The following is a 16,373-nucleotide window of genomic DNA, read 5'->3' as shown; positions in this document are numbered from 1 at the left end:
CCCGTGGGGGGACCGGGCGGGCTCGGGGCGCAGGACCCGCGCCGGCTCCCGCCCTGACCGCCGCGCTGCTCCGCGCTCTGGGGGCCGCGCGCCGCCGGGGCGCCTCTTATTGGCTGGGGGGGGGAAGGGGCGGAGTCCGGAGGCGCCCGGTTGGCCGGCGAGGGCGCGGGTGGGTAGGCCGAGGCGAGGGGGGTGTGGGCCCGCGGGGATGCCCGGGGGAGTCAGCCGCCCGCGGACTTGCTGTCCAGGCCTCGCCTCCCGCCAAGCTGCCCAGTGTCCGCGAGCCCATTGCACCGAGCAGGAGACTGAGGCCCGCGGAGTGCATTCCCAGTCTCGAGGCCTCGGGAAAAGGTATGTGAGCAGGAGGAAGGGAGGGGGTGCTGGGCTCTCCCCCAGTGCACGGGCGGCTGAGCGCGGTGGCGCTGAGAGCTGCGAGTGTAGCTCCCCAGCAGGTGCGCCCTTGGGGTCCGCGGGACACCGTGGGGCTTGAACGTGGGGCACTGGGGAGCCAAGGCGGGGTTCAGACGGGACAGAAACACAATATCTTCATCTGTGGGCCGATGGGGAAGGGAGTAGGGACAGGACAAGGGGCGAAAGAGGGGGCCACTGGGGATGTCATGTATGAGGGACACGGGACAGCGAGAGGAAACAGAACTTGGGGGCCAATGGGCAGGCCCTGGAGTCTGTGACCCCAGCACCGGCCGCAGGGGGAGGCAGTCAGGTGAGAGGTGGGGCGGGCTTGGGTCCAGGAGGGAGCCTTGGGGGCAGCTCTGAGCCACCCCAGACTCAGTTCCAAGTTCTTGCCTTGAATTCTCTCAGTTCAGCCTTATATTCACTTCAACTAGCCTAGTCCCCATTTTACAGGCGAACACCCTGAGGCTGGGAGGGTAAGTTGTTCACCCAGCCCGGAGGGGACGGCAGGATTTGAATCCAGGCAGCTGCTGCCAGTATTAATCCCCACGTGTTACATAACACAATGAATGGGGAGGGGTTAGCAGGGCTCCCTGTGGCTAGAATCAGGCCTTGGAATTTTCCAGACCAGATTTCAGAATCCACCGAGCCATGCCACCAGGAACGGGAACCCCCTTCCGAGCTGGCACATGTCTGCCTGGCATGTCAGATGCCAGGAGCATCCAGGGTGTGGAGCCCCCCACCGGGAGCTCCACTGTGCTGAAGAGAGCAAGTGCCAGGCACCTTTGTAGAGACTGGCCTCGGCACCAGGGCCGTCTGGAGCGACTGGGAGCCTGAGGCCCCACTGATGAGAGAGGTGGGGGCCGTGAGACAGAAGCTGGAGGGCCACAGGTGTGAACCCCCACGGCCGGCGGGGGGCACTGAGAACCGGCTCCTCCCCAGCGCCCGCGTGTTCACTTAGCATTTATTTAGTGCGCAGATCCCGTGCTGAGGCCCACCCGGCCCTCGGAAGACGACAGCCAGAGGTCAGACAGGCTCCACTGAGGCACTGTTAGGGCAAGGCGAGGGCCCAGCCCCCTCTGGGCAGTAAGGGAGGCGCTATCCTTAGCCCCACGTTGCACGTGAGGAAACTGAGGCTCAGGAAGGCACGAAGCCCAGGCTTGAGAAACTGTGGCTGAGTCCCGCCTGGAGTGCAGGTCGGGGGCGCCCGGACCCCTGTCCCCCACAGGACCCCCCCAGGGAGTGCAGGTGGGCCTTCATGTTAGGGCAGACGACTGAGTCCACTGAGCTCCCAGAAGCTTCCCAGGGGAACGAAATCCCAAATTCTTGGCCAAGGTCTGTAGACCAAGCCCACGGCCTGCCTGTCCACTCCCTGCCTCAGAGATCAGCCCCCCAGCCCCCCAGCCCTCACTGCGCTCTCCTGGCCCAGCCTCCACCACGGGACTGGGGGGCCTCCACTGCCAGCAGCCCCTGAGTAGAGACCCCTCCCCAGCACTCCAGAATGAAAAAACTATGATCAAACACAAAGCCCCCCTGTTCACAGCAGCGCGACTCACACCAGCCAGAAGGCGGAAGTAAGCCGTGTCCTTGGACAGACGAGCAGAGTCACAGGCAGGAGGGGCCCGGATCACGCCGCTCAGGGAGAGAAGCCGACGCACAAGGCCACACGGTGTGAGGCCACTGACGAGAGACGTCCAGGACAGGCCCAGCCACAGAGAGTGGGTTTGTGGTGCCAGGGATTGCGGGTGAGTGTGATGGGGACAGAGTTCCAGTTGGGAAACTTGAGAAAGTTCTGGAGCTGGAGGGCGCAGACGACTGCTCGGCGGTGTGAGTGTGCTTGATGCCCCTGAGCTTACGTGACTGCGATGGCAAATTTATGTTCATGTATTTCACCACAATCAAAAAAATGAAAAACACTTTAGACTCCCCATCCCCCCAAAACACAGCCTTACCCACGCAGGGGGCTGACTAATACCCCCACTTACAGATGAGCAGAGGGAACAGTTGGGGCGCGAGCTCAGGACAGCGTTTCTGCAGAGGGGCTGCCCGACTCTCCAGGCTGGAGCCCCAGCCAGGCGGCCCCCCCTGAGCCCCCGGCTCCAGGCCCCAGGCCCCAGGCTTGGCTTCCTCCAGTCTGCTCCTCGCTGCCCTCAGATAACTCCCCAGAGTCAGCAGATTTCCTCGGAGAAGTGCCGGGAGGCTTTACTCAAAATACCTGCTCAGGTGGATCAGTGCTGAGGCAGCACTGACGAGGGGCGCCCCGAGGCCTGGGGCGGGGTGCTCTTGGGGCCGGGCGCGCGGTCAGCAGAGGCCGGGCCCCAGCCCCGCTGTCCTCGCTGACGGTGCTGGGCGGAGCGCACGGGCGGCCTGGCTCAGCCTGGCTGCCGGGTCCCTCTCCGGCCTCCTGGCCTGTGAAGTGGCCTGGGCTCCCTGGGCCGGTGCCCACGACTCCTCCACCGTCCACACAGGCCCCCGGGGACAAGGCCCATGGGCAGAGTGGGAAGGTCCCCTGCACTGACCTCCAGGAACCCCATGACCGTGGAGGGTGGCGCGGGAGGAAGTGGGGGGCGGGCTCCCGGGACACACCTCTCCTCGCTTCTCAGTCTCGGGGCTTGTCGTCGGCTCCTCGGAGCTTTGTCCCCTCGCCACCCAGCACACCCCCCTGCGGAGTCCCCCGCCCCACTTTTCTTGCCAGACCTCCCCAGCTGTCCTTGCCTCTTCCTCCTCCTGGCATCGGGGCTCAGCGTGAGGCGGCGGCTCCTCTGCTGCAGACCGTGTTGACGAGCTGATGGCCACGGGGCCCGCCGTGTCCCCGCGGGGGCCGAGGCCGCGCTGCTGTGGCTGGGGGCTGCTCCGGGCACAGGCCGAGGGGGTTGCTGGGCTGTGCGGCGGCCTGTCCCGTTTGGAGGATGGCGAGGCCACCTGCCCGCTCGCCCCGCGGTCAGCAAGGACGATGTGACACATCTCCTTCCAGCTCCCCGCGCCACCAGCCCGCCTGACGACCAGGTGAAACGCAGTCGCCGGGCTGGTGCCAAAGGCTGTGGAGTGGCTGAGGGCGGGGACTTTGGGGGCTGCGGCTCCTGTGCTGAGTGTTCAGAGGGGGAACCGAGGGCCTGGAGGGCTTCCCCGGAACTGAGTCTCGCCTGACCCTTCCCCACCCCCGCCGCAGGCACAGGGCGTAGTCCCGCTAGCCGCCAGCCCTCAGCGCCTAGAAGTCATTCAGAGGTGGGGGTGAAGCTGTCCAGGACCCCCAAGTCTGGGCTCGGTGTCCTGATCCTCCAGGGGGGCAGATACAGGAGTGGCCCAAGCAGTGGGGACTCCCAGGAGACAAAGGTCCCTGGTCACTGGGTCACGACTGCACGATGGTGGCGTGCAAAATGCAAACTGCCCAGGAGCGAGGGTGCTGGAAGGGACACGGCTCCCAGCAGGGGGCCCCTCGTGATTAGACGCCACAGACACCCAAATTGCTAACACGAAAAAAAGTGACGCGCAGAGGACTTGGGTGCGGCCCCATTACAGACTCAAGCGGCAGATAAGGAACCTGGTCCTTTCAACGTCCTGCTGCTCTGGCGGCACCTACCTGGAGCAGCCCTTCGGGTGGCAGAGACGGCAACAGCCTCCCCAGCTCCCACGGGGACCCTGGCCATGCTGTGTCCCTGTTCCTGCTCTGCTGCCCCGGCCAAGGGTTCCCAGGGCTCCAGGGCACAGGAGGCAGGATCCCTTCACCCAATCCACTCAGTAATGTCTTGGGGACCATGTGGCTAGGCCTGAGGGATCATAGAAGCCCACAGGAGACAGGGGGGCACAGAGAGCTGGGGGAACACAGGGAGACCACGGGATGTGCTTACGGGCGTTTCCGAAGCCGCACGTCCCCGAGACCGCAGAAGGAGCAGGAGCTCGCTTAACCCACATCCGCCGAGATCCGCACTCACCTGGCCAGGGCAGATTCTGGCTCTGCCTCAGGGAGTGGGCCTGGTCTGGAGCTTCAGTGTAGGGGTGCTACACTGAACCCTGGGCCCCAGGGCCAGGTCTGGGCACAGGGATGGAGGCTGAGTTACACCTGGAGCCTCTGAACCTGATGCCCAGCCTCCACCTATACCAAGTCTGCTGAGCTACACTCCTGGCCTTCTCTGGGATCTGCGGAGTCCAGAGGCTGGAAGTGGAGTCCTGAGGCTGGAGGGCTCAGGATGCCCCGTCTTCACACCATCCGGTGATTCCACCAGGGCTATGGCTCGATGCATGGCACAGTGCCTACTGTATGCACTCCCATGCAAGATGCAATTCCTGCTGTATACACTCCCTGCAGGACCCAGCGCCTTCTGTATTCACCCACTGCATGCCTGCTGCATGCATTCCCAGAAAGGCACAGTGCCTTCTGTACACACTTCTGTAGGGCACAGAGCCTTCTGTGTACCCTATTTGCAGGATATAGTGTCTTCTGTATACGCTCTACAAGATGCAGTGACTGTTGTATGCACTCGTGTAAAGTTCAGTATCTACTATATGCACTCCCTGCAGGGTTCACCGCCCTCTGCACATACTCCCTGCAGGGCACAGTGCCTGCTGTATGCACGTCTATAGGGTGAAGAGCCTGCTGCATACATTCCCCACAGAGCTAGTGCCTTCTGCACCCGCCTCTTGCAGGGTTCAGCTCTGTCCCCGCCCTCTGCAGAGCACAACGCCTGCTGTACGCGCAGCACTGGGCTTGGGATGGTGGGAGGGGCCCGTCCACTCGGTGGGACCCCTAGGCCAAGCCTGATTATTTCTGATGTCCCTCAGGCTCCAGTTCATAGCTTAGCACAACTCTGCGGAGGGTTCCGGCCCTTGTCTCTGGAGCTCTGCCCCCAGGCTTACCCGACTACCCCCACAGACGCTGCCGCTGGCCCGTTCTCCCTCGCAGGTCGCCCCTCTTCCGCTCTCAACCTCTGAGACCCCACGCCCTGCCATTCTCCTCCGCGCTCCTGGGCTCTGACATGCAGACTGGCCTCTAGTCTGCCCACGTTCCTGCTCCATGCCCTCCCGCAGTGCCGAGGACGCCATGCGCCCCTTCCGCCAGGCTCCCCTTCCGCCAGGCTCGGCCCCTCGACTGTCTCTCCATGTCTCAAGGTGTCCCAACCTAGACTTGTCGAGAAGTGACCTCCGGACTTGCCCTCCCCGCGCACCCACTTCTTTCTGCCCCTCGGTACATGGGGCTCCTCCCTCCCCCACCCTGTGACCTGACCGAGCTCCGCCCTGGCCTCTCCTCACATCTGCCCCTCGGGAGGCATCACACATTCCTGCACCCCACCTACACCCCGGAGCAGGCCCTGCCCCCATGACCCTCTCTGCTGCCTCCTCACTGCTTTCCCGGCCTCCTGCTCCTGCCCCCACAGCAGCCAGGGGTGGCTTTTCTAAAACTAGAACATCCACTCCCACCTCTCTTGGCCCCTCTGTGAACTCCCCCCCCCCCCCCCCGCCCAGGCTACACCCCAACCTCCCGACTGGCACTGGCACCGGCTCTTATTCCAGCCTCGGGCTTCCGAGGCCACTCCCTCGGCGGGCGCTGCCCTTCTCCCCTCCTGGGCAGCCCTTTCAGCAGCGGTGGCCTTCCTGGCTCCCCACTGCGCAGCGGGCATGAGCTATCTCCTCTGGGTGTCCTGGCCAAGTGCGATGATGTCCCCCCGGGGCTGCCTCACCCCTCGAGTCTGGCGGGCTGGGTGGGCCACAGCAGCAGGACACACAGTGGGTCTTCAACAAATGTTGACTGAGTGGGTGGGTGGCGTTGGCGGCCCTGCCCCGAGCTGCTCCAGGCTGGAGCACAGAGCTGAACTGGCACCCCTACCCCCTGGTGGTCAGGGCTGGAGACCCAGGGAGGCTTGCAGGAGAAGAGGGCTCCAGTGGTCTTGGCCGCGGAGGCAGAGGGCACTACAGCCCTCGCCCGCCGGCGCCCCCATCTCCTCAACCCGCCGGCCAGGGAGCACCTCGGGAGCACAGCGAGCAGCTGGGGTGGGGGGAGCGGCGGTGCAGATGGTGGCCCAGGCCGGGTGAGGTGGCGGGACCCCGAGGGACACTGTCCTCCCCAGGCCGGGGAAGAGCTCAAGTCCCGCTGGGAGCGTGGCGCGGAGGACGGAGGGCGCGCTGGCCCCGCGGGGACCGGGGCGGGAAACACACCAGAGGGGTCGGCCACGGCCAGGCGGGAGGGGGAGCTTCTGGGCCCAGCTCTGGCCCCAAAGTCACACCGGGGCGCAGGCGGGGAGGAGGGGAAGCGGGTGGGGCTCGTGCCCAGCTGACAGCAGCGCCCGGGAATGCGCCGGGTCAGGAGGGGGCTCCCCGCCCTGCACACCCGGCCCCTGGGACTGAGCTTCACCCCGGGGCGCCGGGGCCCTGCGCTGGGGGTACCCAGGACCTAGGGTGGGATCCCCATAATCAGAACCCGGGTGAGCGGCTCCGGAGTAGGGTGACCCCGGGCCGGGGAGACCCCGGGGCTGGAGCAGGGACCCGCAGAGGGATCCTCCCGGGGCGCGCGCTGGGCGTGGGGGGAGAACAGGCGCCCGGGACAAACCCCGGTTGGCGCCCATTGCGGCCCGAGCGCGGCGCCCGGAATAGCAACCCCGGGGTGGGGTTAGCCGGGTCAGTGCCCGCGCGGCTCTCCCGCCCCGGCCTACCCAAAGGTCAGCGGGCCGCCGCCGCGCGGAGGGCGAGCCGCAGGCCGGGAGCCCCGGGGCGGGCCGTCCCCGCCGCAGCCCCGCTCCTTGGCGCGCAACGGCCGCGCGGGGGCGCACGGAGCCTCAGCCCCCGCGGACCCCGGCCGGGGCGCGCCCGGGGAGGCCGGGTGGGAGGGGCCGCCCTCGGCTCCCCCCGCCCCTCCCGCGGGCCCCGCTGCTTCCGCTCGCCCTGGTGCCGCCGGGGAGCCGGGACTGGCCTCCTGGGCGCCTTGTAGTCGGTAAGTCCCTCTTCCTATCCCCCCACTATCACGGCCGGCGCTTCCTCCCCTCCCCTGCACCCGACCCGGTTGGGGGGTGGCCAGGCAGCAATCCTAGGGTGGGGGGAGCTTATTCCCACGTCCTCCTGGGGAAACTGAGGCCCAGAGCCTTGTCCCGCCCCAGATCACAGGGCCAGTCACCAGCCCGGAGTTTGTGTGTTTTGCTCCCCCGGAGGGGGCGTTGGGGAGTGAGTGGGAAAGTGATTCTTCCAACTCCTGGCCTCCCCAGGCCCTCAGCACTGGCAGCACCATGTCCCTGGCGCCAGGCCCGAATGTCAGAGCCAGGAGGGCCTGAAAACCAGGGAGACTAAGGCTCCAGAAGGGCCATGGGTGCCGCGGGCCCAGCCTTCTCCACCTGGTGCCCAGGACCTCCACATGTCTTGGTCGCCCTTCAGCCACTGCTGACCTCCAGGCTCTCTGGCCCTGGCCGGGGGGACAGATGGGCAGCCCCAGCCTGCCCCTCACGATGCCTGTTTCACCACAAGCAGGATCCAGATGAGTGGATGCCATTGGCTCGTGGAGTGGCCCAAGAAAGGACCCAGAAGGTGCCTCCTCCCTCCCACCTTCCTGCCAAGGCCCCGTTCCTTGGGGGTGTGGATGGCAAGTGACATCATCCTTCCCCTGACAGATGGGAGACTGAGGCCTGGGTTGGCAGAATCTTCTACCCCAGCCACCCACCCCCTAGTCGCCCACTGTCTCCCGCATCCCCTCATCAGTAGTCCCTTTGCCTCTGCAGGCTGCCCCGGTGCTCCATGCCCCACCATCTGCATGTGAGGCCATGAAGTGCCAACTGGACCAGGTCCAGGTCATCCGTCCCCACCCCTCCCCCAATCCACGGGCTCCCTGCTGGTGCTGGTCTGGGAGCTGAGGAGGTCCTGCGGGCCAGGCCCTTGACTCAGTCCCCGCCGGCTGTACCTTCTGCAAGGTCTCAGAGGCCTGGACTGAGCCCTGCTGGTTCCCACTGCACAGATGGGGAAACTGAGGCCTGTGGAGTCAGAGTGGCTGGGCCCCAGCCACATAAGAAGGTAGAAGCAATGATGATGGGGACAGCATTAAGGGGGTCCTGGTCCTGGAATACCTCCTTCCATTATAAGCTCTGATTAAGCCCCGCCGTGTGCAGTGTAAGACTGACCAACTGATACAAGCAGCGGGTCATTATCTGAGCTCTCCCTCCCCATGCCAGGCTCTGCTCCTCCTTGTTTTCCTTCCCGGATCCTATCAGCCCTCAAAACTTTCCTGTAATGAGGGCTCTATCATCACCCATTTTCAGAGTTGAGAAGTGAGGCTCAGAAAGGTTAAGTTACTGACCCAAATCACACACCCAGTCCTAGCAGATCTGGGGTTCAGCCCCTGGCCACCTGGCAGCCCTGCTGCACTGAGCCCTTCTGCTCTCCCAGACCCCAACCCTTCTGGACCTTCCCGCTTCTGCTGTGGACACTCCTGAACTGTGGTTTGCGGGGCAGTGCTCAGGTAAGGGGGGGCATGAACGCAGGGGGCAGGTGGGCAGAGAGACCCAGCCTACGGTGTGGGAGGCACCAGCCCGCCCTGCAGACTCACTGTGCCTGTTTCTCTCCAAGTAGGGTCCGGCTGAGTGGACTCTGTGGGGTTCCTGGAGTGGCTGCTCTAGCACCTGTGGGCGGGGCGTCTCCGTGCGCAGCCGGCACTGCATCCGGTGAGCAGCATTAGGGTTCAGCCGAGTGGGATGGGACTGGGTCCCTGTCCCTCCTCTCCTGACGGCCTGGCCCAGCCCCTGGCCACACCCTCTTCCTGCCCACACTTGCTGTGCCTTTCAATCCCAAGAGCCATCTGGAATGTGGGTGGGGTTGGCAGGGGCAGAAGGTCGGCAGGCAGGCCCTCTGGAGGGAGTCCTGGGGGTCCTGACCATACTGTGGCCACTGTGATCCCTGTAGGTTTTCGGAGGAAGAGTCATGCTGGGGGGACACCCACGAATACCGTCTCTGCCAGTTGTTGGTAAATTCTGTCCATCTCCCAGGTCCTGAGTTTGCCCTGAAGCCCTTCTACTTTCCCACTCATATCCCCCAAATACTCGTCTGGTTCTCTGGGCTCCCTGAGGATTGTCCTAGCTTCTGACTCACCTACATCCCCAGGACTGTCCCCCAGGAGCTGTGCCCTTCCGAGACCTCCAGTGTGCCCTCTACAATCGCCACCCTCTCCAGGGCACACAGAAGACCTACCAATGGATACCCTTTTACGGTGGTGAGTAGCCTGCCCATCTGCTGCTTCAGAGGAAACAACTCAGATCCAGTAGAGAGAAGTGGCTGCTAAGAAGGAAGGGATATCTGGAGGGTAGGAAAGAGAAGGGGGCATTAGCACTGAGGCTTTGGAGGATAGGTAGGAGTTGGTGAAGTGAACAGGAAATAGCATGTGTGGGGTGTGCAGCAGGGGCAAAGGAAGGCAGGGTATATTCTGCACAGGGTTGAATACCAGGCCAAGGATTTACTTGGAGCTGTTTCTGGAGGCTAACAGTTCTCAAACTTATTCCAGTAGCAGGATATTTTGCTGCACTGAGCTGAAAATAGCGAGTTATATAACTGTGTGCCCCGGGCAGTGCACCTCCAGATTTAAGGGAGACAGGCAGCTCAGACACCACGGTGGGGGCAGACACAGATAAGAAAAGCCTAGAATGGAGAAAGTTCCATTCATCAACCTCATAACTTTTTTAAAATTTTTCTTTGCTCTAAGAATTGGAGGAAACATGCATGAGCCATGATCATACCCCCTCCGAGGGCCGCCAGGGCCAGCTTGGGCTCTGTTCCAGGCAGAATCTGCCAGCCAGGCTCAGGGAGGTGGGAGCCAGAGGGAGCTTCTGTGGAAGGAGCAGGGACCAGGACTGTGGGTCAGAGGGTGTGATCACACTGCCTGTTATGCCTTGCTGTCAGCAGAGGCGGAAACTCTCGGGGAGGGCAGCCACACAGGCTACTTGGGGCTCAGCACCAGACAAACACTTTTTTGTTGGGCACCTGCTGGGTGCAGAACTCAAGGTGCTAAGTTAGTTCAGCCTATGGCTGCAGTCCAGAGCCAGAACAATATCTGGAAAATAGGTTTCAAAAAGTGTTTGGGGAATGAAAGAATGAATGAAGAATGGGTAGCAAATATGTTAATAATGGATAGTAGGTAACGTTGCCAAACACTAGGATTTAACTTGAATAAGTGCACGAATGAGTGACTGAATGAATCTAATCCCAGAACACTTACCTGGGAGGGCCCCAGCGAGCTGGTGGCAAAGGTCCTGGTTCTGCTTCTGCTTCCTTGTGTGACTTGGGCTCAATCTCTCGGCTTCATCTGCAAGGGCGCCTGGCTGGAAGGGAGCTGGGAATCGGATAGAGGTCCCCTGGCTAGCCCAACTGCTACTCCCATCCCCAGCACCCAACCAGTGTGACCTCAACTGCCTGGCCGAGGGGCACGCCTTCTACCACAGCTTCGGCCGCGTGCTGGACGGCACCCCCTGCGGCCCAGATGCCCAGAGACTCTGCGTGGCCGGTCGCTGTCTTGTAAGGAGGCGCCTGGCCCCGCCCACCTCCCCCAGCAAGGCCCCGCCCCCCACCTGGGCCCCGCCCCTCTCACCCAGGCCCCGCCCCAGCGCCCCGCCCATCACGTCCCCACGCTCCGCCTCGGCCTCTTCCCTCCGGAGGCCGCCCCCGGGGCCATTGCCTTTTACTTTGCGTTCTCGCCCTTTCCCACAAGCTCCGCCACTTAACAGGCGCCTCTTCTTATTCCGCTTCCCTCCTCTAAGGCCCGCCCTTTTACTCCCGGGTTTAATTTCTTTTATTTCAGGCCTCACCTCCGCCTCGGCCCCGCCTCCCGCCAGGCCCCGCCCCGCCAGGCCCCGCCCACCAATGCCCCGCCTCCCGCCGGACCCCCACCAGGCCCCGCCCCACCAGGCCCCGCCCCACCAGGCCCCGCCCCACCAGGCCCCGCCTCCCACCAGGCCCCGCCCACCAATGCCCCGCCTCCCGCCGGGCCCCGCCCCCACGGCGCCGGTAGCGGGCCGCGGGGTAACTGCGCGCGTCTCCCCATCCCTTCAGGGCGCCGGGTGCGACGGCTTCCTGGGCTCGGACGCCCGCGAGGACCGCTGCGGCCGCTGCGGCGGCGCCAATGACTCGTGCCTCCTCGTGCAGCGCGTGTTCCGCGACGCCGGTGACCGCCCGCCCCGCGCTGGCCCGCCCTCCGCCGGCCCCCCGCGGCCGCGGGCCGGAGGCCGAGCTCGGGGCCCTGCTCGCTCCGGCTCCTCCTCCTGATCCGGCCCTGCCGCGTCCCGCCCTTGCCGGCGAGATTGGGCTTCACTGTCCCCCAGACCCACTTAAGCCGGAGTAATGAATCCGAACGGTGACAGGGAGCTCTCGGGGTCCCCGCCGAGCCTCCTTCCCCGCAGCATCCCGCGTAATCCTTGAGTCCCTCGATGCACCCCCACCGCCCCCAACAGCCTCGCTCCCTCACACCCAGGTGCCTTCGCGGGGTACTGGAACGTGACCCTGATCCCTGAGGGCGCCAGACACCTCCGCGTCACGCAGCGGAGCCGCAACCACTTGGGTATCTCCGGGTCCCAGGGGGGAGGCGCCCTGCGGGCCCCCAGGACAGGACCGTCCCGTCTGCAGCCCAGGAGACTGAGGCCCGGGAGGGGGAGACTGGAGAGGCCTGTCCCGGAGAGCCCCTGCTGACCCTTCTCTTGCAGCCCTGATGGGGGGCGACGGGAGCTACGTGCTGAACGGGAACTGGGCCATCAGCCCTCCCGGGACCTACGAGGCGGCGGGCACCCACGTGGTCTACACTCGAGACCAGTCCTCGCAGGAGACCCTGAGCGCAGTGGGTCCCACGTCCCAGCGCCTGTTCCTGCAGGTGCTCGGGCCACTGAAGGGCAGCTGGGGCCTGGAAGGAAGGTTGGGGTTAGAGGATCAAAGTGGAGGCCGGGGACAGGGGGGAGGCTGAGAATAGAGGGTTCGTGGGTGGAGGTGGGGGGAGAGGGGGAGGTAGGGAGGGGGAGCTGAACCATCAGGTTCAAGTCCACCTCCCTAGTGTGTGACATCCCTGCAGGTCCTCCTGCGGGAGCCCAACCCGGGCATCCAGTTCGAGTTCTGGCTCCCTCGGGAGCTCTACGGCCCCTTCCAGGCACAGACACAGGCTCTGGGGTCCCTTCGGCAGCAACGGCTTCAAGAGGTAGAGCCTCAACCCCTTGTGACCCCCACAGTCCCTGCTGCCATCCCCTCACGGACCACGATCCCTGCCCCAGGTGAGGTGGAGACGGCTGGGGTGGGGTTCAGCAGGGAGGTGAGGTCATGCCCCTGACTGCACCACCCTGCAGACCCCTGCCCACCCTGCCCCGACACCCGCGGCCGTGCCCACAGGCTGATCCACTATTGCAGCAGTGACTTTGGTGAGAGCCTGACTCCAGCCCTTGCCTGGGCCCTAATTGACCTCAACCCGGTCCCTGCCCTGCTGAATTCTGACCTGATCCAACTTTATCTTTGACTCCTTGACCTAACTGTCACTCCAACTTGACCCCTTCTGACCTAAATTGACTCTTTCACCTTATTTTTTGCCTTAATCTGACCCCTGACCCCTGGCCTGACTCTGACCCAGTCCCTTCCCCAAGGTCCCCAGGGCCCCCCAGTCAGTTCCCTTTTCTGGCTTTGGGTGCATGAATGGGTACCCAGACTGAAGCATCCAGCTGGCCTCAGCACCGCCCTGCCCACAGTGTTCCGCGCCCAGGTGCTGGGCCTCCTCCGCCAGCCCCATGAGACCCGCTATGAAGTGCGTGTGCAGCTTGTCTACAAGAACCGCTCCCCACTGCGGGCCCGCGAGTACTTGTGGGCCCCAGGTCGCTGCCCCTGTCCACAGCTGGCCCTCCATCGTGAGTACCTGCTGGCTGCCCAGCGCATCGTCAGCCCCGACGGAACTCAGGATCGGCTGCTGCTTCCCCACTCTGGCTATGGTCGGCCCTGGAGCCCCGCTGAGGACAGCCGGATACGACTGGTCGCCCGGCACTGCCCTGTTTGAACCCCCAGATGAAGCCCCATTGCCACACAAGGAAAATGTGCCTGACCCGACTCAAACTCAACATATACCCCTTTTTGCCCTGGCTTCCCGGGAACTCAGAAATATCTCCCATTTGCAGCTATCTGATTCCCAGCCACAAGTAGACACCCCTGCACACAGTCAGCCTCACTGTCGTGAACAGATACTGGCCCACAAGTGAGAACACACTGAATAGGCTTTAATTTCCCCTCTCACCCCGGCTACCCAGAAACTCACAGTTATTTTACACTCAGAAACTGTATGTTTGCTTGTATTCCCTTCACACTCACTTGTTTAGAGATACTGTCACAAACAAGCATGGCCTAGAGGAAGATGTGTCTAACAAGACATTGTAATATATCAGTTTCCCTTTTTGCCCTGGCTATCAGGCAGCTTGTCACTGTTTAATTCCATGATACACTGTTCTGTTTCTCATTGCCTCTTACACACACCTTCACATATTCTTAGGTATTGTTACAAAGAGATGTGTACCCACTCCCATGTCAGAAGACATGTCTGACCAGGCACTATAAAATACAAATTTCCCTTTTTGCCCTGGCTACCAGGAAGCTCGTATGTCATCTCAATAGCCTCAGCAATTCTGGCGTGTCAGCTGGAGCCAACACTGGGTTTCCGCCAATCAACATTTCTGTTCACCCCTTAATTCCTATTTTTTATAAGCATTTGTTTTTATCAAGGCATCCCGGTTACACATACTCAGCTGCAGAGACTTTTGGAGGTACGGGTAGTCCGATCCACAGTGGCGCTCTCACAGAAATGTGGTTGCGCACACTCCATTTCCTCCTGCTCCCGCCCTCCTTCCCCTCGGGATAGCTGACCCTGTGTGGGAGTGAGTGTAGAGAATTTTTGATGATGGGGTATAGGTGGGGAGATACATGCCAAGTCCCAAGTCCCCTCCCCATGCCCCTTTGGGGGCCACACATTCCTCTCAGGCTACCCAATAGGACTACCCCACAGAGGATGCTGGCCAGCATCCTGTGTTCATGTCTCCTGGATGTCATATATTCTTCTAAAGGCAAGAATTGGGGTGTCTGTGTGTTGTCACATGGTCACTCAGCAAACCCTCCCTTGGGGGACACTCTGAGGGGCCACCATTCTGCCTCTCCTGTCTGGATGGGGTGACTCACACCGGGACAACCTGTTCTCTGTACTATTGTGGTTTTTCTCTGGGGCACTGGATGGTGGAAATCAACGTGAGGGTCTTGATGGACTCAGCTCCTGACCTTGTAAGTGACCTCAGGCCAGACTCTGGGCCTTAGTTTTACCCACTGCAAGTACCCCTTAGTTTTACCCCTTTCAGCTCCTCCCCACTCTGACCAGGGAGATGGCACTCTTCCGGGTTCCTCGCTTGGCTCCTCCATTCATGCATTTCTCCAATGCGTATTTATTGAGTGCCTTGTATCTGCCAGGGACCCAGCATTGCCCGGGCCTTCCCAGGCTCGGCCTTGTCATCTGTGACCAGTGCTAAAGGTGGAGCCCCCCAGAGCGCCCATGTCCAGCAGTCAAACGGGAGCAACTCTGGAGAGGACGCGGCGAGGGGCGCGCCCCCTGGTGGCTGGACGAGGGAGGACAGGATTAAAGGCATCCCGTCTTGCTGGCCTCCACCATTCTCGCCTACTGGCCCCCTGGTGCCCACTTCTCTCATCACCGCGTGCCTTCCTCTGCTGGTCTCCACACATCAGCATGGCCCTTCTTGGTGCCAGCCCAACTGCCATTACCATTTCTCCCAGCATCAACCTGAGTTGGTCCCCTCTGCCTCACTGTGGTGTGGGGTTAGATCCAGGAATGGGGGACTCCAGCCATCTTGGCCTTGGAGCTCTGTGGGGCAGCCCTGCCACTGGCCCCAGAACCACCTGGGTGGGCTGGCCGTGGCCAGGTGCCTACTTGGGAGTGGACACTGGGAGAGGGCAGCACAGGCAGGCTGGTCGGTGGCAACGTCAGCAGTGAATTCCTGGTTACTTTTTAGCTCTCTCTGTACAGAAAAATCGTCTCTGGTACTAATCATGTAACAATGGGCAATAAACATGTTGAATTCCACTTTGCTTTGTAGCTTTAAAACAATAGAACATTTGGGCCTCCCCGGTGGCGCAGCGGTTGAGCGCTGGGTTGCGAAGCTGCCCGCGGCCTCTGCGGCGCCGGTTCGATCCCCGGCTGCTCCCCGGCCACCGGAGGAGGGTCCCACATGGCGCGCAGACCTCTCCTGCCGCCCGCTGCTCCCCTCAGCAGTGTACTTCGGTCCTTCTGCCTGCTCTGCTCCCCGCTCTGGCTCTGGTGAATTCTCTCACCCTCCCGCGCTTCTGACTGTACCCAGTGCTTGTATAAACAAAACGAACGAACAGGTAAATAAATAAAAACATGCCTCTAATTAAAAAAAAAAAAAAAAAAAAACAATAGAACATTTTATGGAGAGAATAAAACATTGCAATTCTAAAGATGCCCAAATTCAGCAAAATGTTTCACAACAGAACTAACGTTTGCTCGTGCGAAATACCTTATCCCTCGTTTCTCTGTTTTACATTTAAACACTAATAAAAAACAAAATACTCCAGGCGGTTGGTTACTTAGTAGGACAGAAATAGAATGGCTTCAGTTCTCTTTGTTGGTCCTCACAATCAGACTCTCGTTTTTATTATTGGCTGGGTCCCAAGGGAAGACTCTGGTTTGGGTTAGCGAGTCCCACATCGCCCAGTGACTGACAATGACCTCAGACAGGAACGCCTTGAGCTAAGCCCACCTGCTGGGTCCTCACAGGAAAGTCTCTGAACTGACTTCCAGCGGGAGGCTGTATTCATTAAAGAATAAAGAATTAAAACCTGTAAGTTTGAACCTTGCATCCATGCCCGTAAAACTTAGCCCCACAAAGATTTTTTCCAATAACCTTGCGGAATGCTGGGGGTTGGGATGCTTGGCTACTGTTTTTAAATCTCTGCAGACAGCACTTCCTACG

The 16,373-nt window shown here is 62.0% G+C and overlaps 1 protein-coding gene across 1 annotated transcript; it reads left to right on the top strand.

The window, feature by feature from the left end:
- The first annotated feature begins 7,292 nt into the window (after positions 1 to 7,292).
- ADAMTSL5 (ADAMTS like 5) lies at positions 7,293 to 15,457 on the top strand. The gene is made up of 15 exons (XM_054693022.1): positions 7,293 to 7,333; positions 7,861 to 7,917; positions 8,109 to 8,177; positions 8,342 to 8,397; positions 8,698 to 8,842; positions 8,953 to 9,044; positions 9,283 to 9,343; positions 9,481 to 9,589; positions 10,757 to 10,884; positions 11,419 to 11,530; positions 11,837 to 11,923; positions 12,066 to 12,229; positions 12,425 to 12,620; positions 12,693 to 12,764; positions 13,086 to 15,457. The coding sequence occupies exons 2-15, from the start codon at positions 7,876 to 7,878 to the stop codon at positions 13,385 to 13,387; spliced, it is 1,635 nt and encodes a 544-aa protein (XP_054548997.1). The 5' UTR covers positions 7,293 to 7,333; positions 7,861 to 7,875; the 3' UTR covers positions 13,388 to 15,457.
- Positions 15,458 to 16,373: the final 916 nt, after the last annotated feature.

The sequence above is a fragment of the Talpa occidentalis genome, unplaced genomic scaffold, assembly GCF_014898055.3.
Source record: "Talpa occidentalis isolate TD23 unplaced genomic scaffold, MPIMG_talOcc4v2.1 talOcc4.12, whole genome shotgun sequence".
Taxonomy (NCBI): Eukaryota; Metazoa; Chordata; class Mammalia; order Eulipotyphla; family Talpidae; genus Talpa; species Talpa occidentalis.
This window is presented reverse-complemented; position numbering and strand designations above follow the sequence as displayed.

Coding starts and splice junctions, on each gene's coding strand:
- ADAMTSL5 (XM_054693022.1), top strand. CDS start 7,876: ATGCCATTGGCTCGTGGAGTGGCCCAAGAAAGGACCCAGAAG. Junction 9,045..9,282: donor CGCAGCCGGCACTGCATCCG/GTGAGCAGCATT, acceptor TGATCCCTGTAG/GTTTTCGGAGGAAGAGTCAT. Junction 12,765..13,085: donor CTATTGCAGCAGTGACTTTG/GTGAGAGCCTGA, acceptor CCCTGCCCACAG/TGTTCCGCGCCCAGGTGCTG.